This window comes from Pyrus communis, chromosome 3 (genome assembly GCF_963583255.1).
Source record: "Pyrus communis chromosome 3, drPyrComm1.1, whole genome shotgun sequence".
Taxonomy (NCBI): Eukaryota; Viridiplantae; Streptophyta; class Magnoliopsida; order Rosales; family Rosaceae; genus Pyrus; species Pyrus communis.
In genome coordinates, this window is record NC_084805.1 from 11,106,678 (window position 1) to 11,112,878 (window position 6,201).

The 6,201-nt window shown below is 36.9% G+C and overlaps 1 protein-coding gene across 1 annotated transcript; it reads right to left on the reverse strand.

The window, feature by feature from the left end:
• Positions 1-1,790: 1,790 nt before the first annotated feature.
• Positions 1,791-5,012, reverse strand: LOC137729427 (DNA-directed RNA polymerases II, IV and V subunit 3-like). The gene is made up of 3 exons (XM_068468373.1): positions 4,502-5,012; positions 4,127-4,364; positions 1,791-2,350 (listed from the first exon to the last, which is right to left on the reverse strand). Exons 1-3 carry the CDS (start codon positions 4,945-4,947, stop codon positions 2,078-2,080), a joined length of 957 nt encoding a protein of 318 aa, XP_068324474.1. The 5' UTR covers positions 4,948-5,012; the 3' UTR covers positions 1,791-2,077.
• Positions 5,013-6,201: the final 1,189 nt, after the last annotated feature.

A 6,201-nucleotide genomic window follows, 5' to 3' on the forward strand; every position in this document is an offset into this window, starting at 1 on the left:
ATGACAATTGGGTTTCGAGACTTGATTGAGCTTGCACGTGATATTCTTGGGCCTCAACAATGTGCTACCAAAAATCTAACGATCAAGACTCTTGATGTATAATAAAAAAAATCTCGTTTTCATTTGAGTAAAATAATGGTAAATACAATGCTCCACGAATGTATGATACCCAGTATATACTTTACCCCGCTGCATTAGGAACCCCTCTTTTGATTAGGGTTAACTGAGGTAAATTCCAAATGGTCCCAACTCCTTGTTGTGCATAAGATGTGAGATATACTAGATTTAGACGGCATGTCCCATATCTGTGAAACTTGGCTGCCATCCTGCAAGCATGCCTGGTTTATCAGAAAGAGATTTGACAGGCTAAGAGTTCAACAGTTTCAAAGGGTTTTGGACTTTGAAAATTGTCTTTGTGGTAAAAGGTGTGTTTGGTGACTAATGCCTTATCTAATTCAAGGCCGCTAGTTATTGGTATGAGACATTTTTCTTGGTTCCCCATGGAATAACTTGACAATTATTTTCTTGAAAACTTTCATTCATTTTACTCCCAACTTATTTATAAGACATTAAAGAAGTTTTTTTTTTTGTTTTTTGTTTTTTGTTTTTTGTTTTTTTTTTTTTGTTCTTCTTAAACTTGATGTATGAAATGTTGAAAAAAAAAAAATCATGTATAACTAACCACCTACTATAGTACAAACCCACAAAGCACTTCAAGTGCTTCTATTTTTTAAAAGGAAAACTAATGAAAAGGATTTGAAAACTTTGAGTTTTAATGATAAGGACAAAATAAAGGGTAAAGTGAATAGTACCAGGATTGACTTTTTAGTGAAAAAATATGATTTTTCGTTAAAATGAACAGTACCGTGAGCTTTTCGTTAAAACTCCATTTTTTAAATCAACTTCAAAGTGCGTATACCAAAAGCACTTCAAGTGTTTTTTTTTTTTTTTTCCACAACAAAAACTTGTGTCTACTGTCATAGATTTTATGGTACAACACTCTAAGCTGGTGTGCCGTCAACTCTTTCCTTCAATCCTTCCCCTTTGAAAGGAAAAATAGAAAAAGAAAACTAAATAGGATAATAAAAGTTTCAACTGATTCTGATACGTTTTCACTTGAAATTGAGGTAGTCATGAATCGAGAAAGTCCTAAATATAAAACAGAACAAATGAGAATGTGATCAACTGCTCACTGGCAGGCAAATATGAAGCATTCTTTCTCCTTTCTAAATAATTAGGGTAAAACCACTACTAGAATATAAGCGTTCAACTCAAAACTAATTAACCTAGTAGCGTCATTAGCTCATATCTAAGCCCACTTTGACCTCGTTATTTTCTGACTATTATGATACTTCATTTATACGTGCTAAACATTAGTATTACGTAGCTTGTAATAGTCTCTACTCTGAGAATGTAAAGATCCAACTTAAAACCTGTTGACAGTGAGTCCAGGGGCCTAAGATTGCTTAAACACTTATGTAGAGCCCGTTCAGAAGGTTGGTTTGTTTATAACTTAAAAAAAAAACAGCTTTTGACAATATTGTTAGGGAAAAAAAATAAAAAAAGAAAAAAAAGAAAAAAATTGTTGTTGAGGTAAGGAAAAAAACACTTAAAGTGCTTTTTGGTATAAGCACCTACTATGCCCTTCTTTTAAGAAGAAGTGCTTTTTCAAAAAATATTTACATTTTATTATAACTTTCTATGTGCTTCTAATACCTTTTAACAAAATTTTTCCAAATGGGTAAGTAGACTTTCCTTAAACGCATGCATCCAATTTACACACAACCAAGTCAAGCTTGAAGTTCTCAAAGAGGATTTTGCAAAAGCAATACTTGGTTCAACCTTGACAACAGCAACAGAAGCTATAACATATATTGCAAGCTCTACTGGAGTCCGCTTCACGTTGTGCTTCAAAATGTGAGGAAAGCATAGCAGATAATAAATTAGCATCCACATCAGAGGGGGGTTGTATTGGCAGTAAGCCCAGCATATAAACATGTCCCACAAAGTAAACTGAAGCCACTTATCTTGTTGAAATCTACGGAGGATCAATTTCAGAGCTCTTTACCCATTTGGATCATCCTCCTCGCATATGTGCACCTAATTCACCAAACTGGTCATCAGCTTCTACAGTATCCTCAGAAAGGCGCACTGCGTCCAGCTTCTGTTTCAGGACTTCTATAGCATTGAGGAGCAACTGAGCAGCTTTAATAGCACCGGTAGATTCCACTGTGAATATAAAGCTATCTTCTCTTGCAGTGATATCCACAAGCCCAGACTTCCCCATAGCTTCTGCTTTCTTGATCACTTCATCATCATAGGTGTATGCTTCAGGTTCAAACACCACGACCTTTCAAAATGAAAAGTTCAAAAAGAGAAGAATTTTACAAAGGTCACAACTTAGCTGATAATTATTTTATGTAATTTAAGCACTGATAATACTATGCGAACTTTTATTGACTACTATATGGTTTTGTTCCTTTTATGGTCATAAATCATAATACAACTCAAATGAACTAACCAATGCAGCTGGGGTCTGAACCTACTACATCATCCTTCCATTATATTTGTACTCAGCTTTCTAGATATACATAAATGTCTCAAATGCACACCAAATAATTAGGCGGGAGCATCGGCCAGTTAATTCAACCTCTACTATAGAATGCATGGAAAATTAAACTGAATCATTCTTTGCCATAGCAACAAATTATTGTAGAGATCGAGTGCCCCTTCATGTGATATTGGTTTCATGCTAAAATTTTGTTTAAGGAAATGATTTCAATATGGCTCCATTCAAGATGATATATTCCACATAAAGAAACTTTATCTCATTGCAGTCCCTAGCCCTGTTATTTTGGGCATCATTTCCGCTCTCTAATTCCAACTACATCTTGTATAAACGCACAAAACCTAGCAACATGAACTAGAGCTTCAAAACTAGGACCATGCTTAAACCCCATAACCACCAGTGTCTTCTACATCTTTGCTACCTCATGATCTGTGTCTGTATGTTCCCTCCTAGAAATCACATATTCCTGCAAATAAAATATTCTAGACGTCCTGCAAGTATAGCAACTGACAACCTACTACTCATGCCATGATGTAGCAACTGACGCGGAATATCTCCAATCTACTTAATAAAGGACTGGAGATTGGCTCATTCTTTGAGCAATCTCCCTTTTTCAAGAGTTAAACAGCAACAAGATGGTATGCAATAAAAGATAATGAAATGTAAATAAAAGTTTGATAGCCGGTAAGTACTTAGTTAAATATCAAATCCAAATTGTGTAAAGGTTAACTAGATTACTCCCGAGAAAGAAAAGAACTGCAGGGCCCACATACCACTGAGGAAAACAACATAGTAGCTCTATTACAGAATTGTTATCACGAATACAGCAATTCAATCTTATGGAAACTCTTCACCCACAAGCTTATTACTTAAATATGTTAAAGCCCCCTAAATATAGTTGATTTATGTTCCATCATGCCCCTTTATCTATGTTTCTTCAGGGGAAAACAAAAACATAACATCTTAAACACCCTTTGATTACACCTAATAGAGGTTCACCATCATTTCAATGCACATGATTTTCTTAAAACTCAGCAGGACATACAAGTTTAGTTTGACAAGGTAAAACAGCCATACATATTATAGGTGACCAATGACTTTTACATTGAGAGACATAAGCTTACACCGAGGACACTTGAAGGGAAATCAAAGAATTGCAAAGGAATATAAACTCTGACATGGACAAACGCCTCCCATATTATCATAAACAGGTAACAAACATTCCTCCAGATAGTACACTTACAAAAATGAAACTCTGCTTACATCTTCCATCTCCTTTAAGAAGCACCAAAGTTCTTTGATTACTTAAGTATACTTCATTAAATGTGTACTTATAAATAGTATAGCGGGGACGAACAAAGAAGCGGCTAAATGATGCTTATAAAATCAAACCTACCAATAAAACGAATCAGATAACAAGCATCCCAAATGCTCTAAAGCAATAACCTTTAAACGATGTCTTTAAGCAAAATTACCACTGACACAATCACAAACATGCAATGGAACTATCATAACCATAAAAAAGAAGCACGGAAGTTAGGAAACCAACCAACCAACCTTGTCGGTTTTAGGATCAATGTCAAAGACCTTGGTGGGACTACTCTCAACCCAAGCCTTCTTCTCCTCAAGAGTCAAAGTATCCATCAGCTCCTCATTGATTCGAATGTCAGGTTCATACATGAAAGTGACAGTGGCCGCGGGCGACCACTTAGCATGATCTTTGCCAATCCCCTTTCTGGCAATGGCCCTCAGCCTCAGCTCTTGCCCCTTTCGCAACTTCACAATGATAATTCCCCTAAAACCACAAAAGCAAAGCAATCCAATTGCAGGCAGACTCAAAATTCAACACAAAAAATTTCAATTTACTTCAAACGAGTACAAGTAATGATTTTGCGAAACCCTAAACTCGTGAGAGAGGGGGAAAGTGCATACTTCTGTTCGGAGGATTCGAAGCCGGAGGAATCAGAGAAATCAACGGGGACCACGGTGTGGTCGGAGCTGAGGAGGTCCTTGCTGGTGACATCTAGGGTTTGGTCGGAGTGGCACTTGGCGCGGAGGTGAAACTCGACGGAGCAGAACTCGCACTGTCCGTCGCCGTCGCAGGCGTCGCAGTCACGTGAGAAGCGCATGCTCATGGCCCGGTCGGAGGTGAGGGGGATGAGGCCGAGTCGGTGGGCGATGAACTCATCGTTGAGGACGGAGGAGTTGATCTCGATCTCGACGAGATCGATGGCGACAGTGGGGACCTCGGCGATCATCACGCGCCGGAGCGCGTTGGCGACGCTGGCGTCAGTGTCGCGGAGCTCGAACTTCAAGCAGTCGTCACGCATTTCGCGGATTTTGACGCGCGGGAGTCTCTGGTACGATTTACCTTCCATTGTCACTAGTGTGATTGTCCGGGGGGAGCGAGAGGGTTTGGGTGAGAAGACAGAATGAGCAGAGATTTACGCCTTTGGGCCTTTAAACAATATCAATAGTTAAAAGAGTGAAACATTCAAAATATCAAAATATCAAAATATCAAAAATTGTCCTTCAAGGATTTCAAAAATTACAATTAAACCATAAAAATTTAAAGTAATTCATCACATTTTAATTTTGAATGAATTTTAAATCTAAAACTTTAATTAAAAAAAAAAGCCTCTCATGTTAGGGAAATTTGGAAAAATAACCAGAATTTAGATAGATACCATGTAGAATTATAATCATAATGTTAAATTTATGATAATTGAAACCAAAAGTTGATAAAACAGTACTAAAATACCCATAACAACTAAAACCTTACTCATTTGCTGCTCTTAGAGCAACTCCAGCATTAGAGCCCTCCCCACAGGCTATGCACTATTCAATCCACCTAATGAACAGTAACTGCCCTTAATAAATAGTAATAGCCCTGGCAATAACATTTGCATCTCCACCGCTACACTTCAATAGCCCTAGCAATAGGCAATAAAATATTAGTATTTTTTTTATTTATAAAATAATACAAAATAATTTTAATTGTAATATCGGATAAGATTTTTAATCGTTCTCGTTGCGCTACGTGTTATTATCCGAAGTATTATTAAATAATACAAAATAATTTTATTTGTAATTTCGGATAAGATTTTTAATCGTTGTCGTTGCGCCACTTGTCATAAAATCTAAAAAGTCAATTATTGGGGATGGATTTCCGATAAATTTTTTAATCGTACTCGTTATGCCACGTGTCATTATCCGAAAATACAATTATTGGTGATGGATTTCTAATAAGATTATTAACCAATCACGTCGCGCCACGTGTCATAATCTGTTCACAATCTTTGAGGATAGATTTCCATCAGATTTTTAACGAATGACGGCATGCCACGTGTCATAATCTGTTCACAATCTTTGAGGATAGATTTCCATCAGATTTGTAACGAATGACGGCATGCCACGTGGCATTATGTATAACCTAATCCTTTCTGAATCCTCCATATAATCCACCATCCATCCTCACAAATCTCACACCAATTTTCTCAAGATCTCTATCATTATTCATAGTTTCTGCTTCCTTCTTCACAAAAATCTGTATCATTATTCATAGTTTCTGTTTCTTTCTTATAATGTCTTCTTCTTCCTCAAGGATGATGTGGGAACTCGATTAGGAAGAG

Excerpts from the sequence above, each read along its gene's own strand:
- LOC137729427 (XM_068468373.1), bottom strand. The coding sequence starts at position 4,947 with ATGGAAGGTAAATCGTACCAGAGACTCCCGCGCGTCAAAATCCGCGAA. Across the intron at positions 4,365-4,501 it reads TTCGAATCCTCCGAACAGAA|GGGAATTATCATTGTGAAGT; the intron begins GTATGCACTTTC and ends TTGTGGTTTTAG. Across the intron at positions 2,351-4,126 it reads TTGATCCTAAAACCGACAAG|GTCGTGGTGTTTGAACCTGA; the intron begins GTTGGTTGGTTG and ends TCATTTTGAAAG.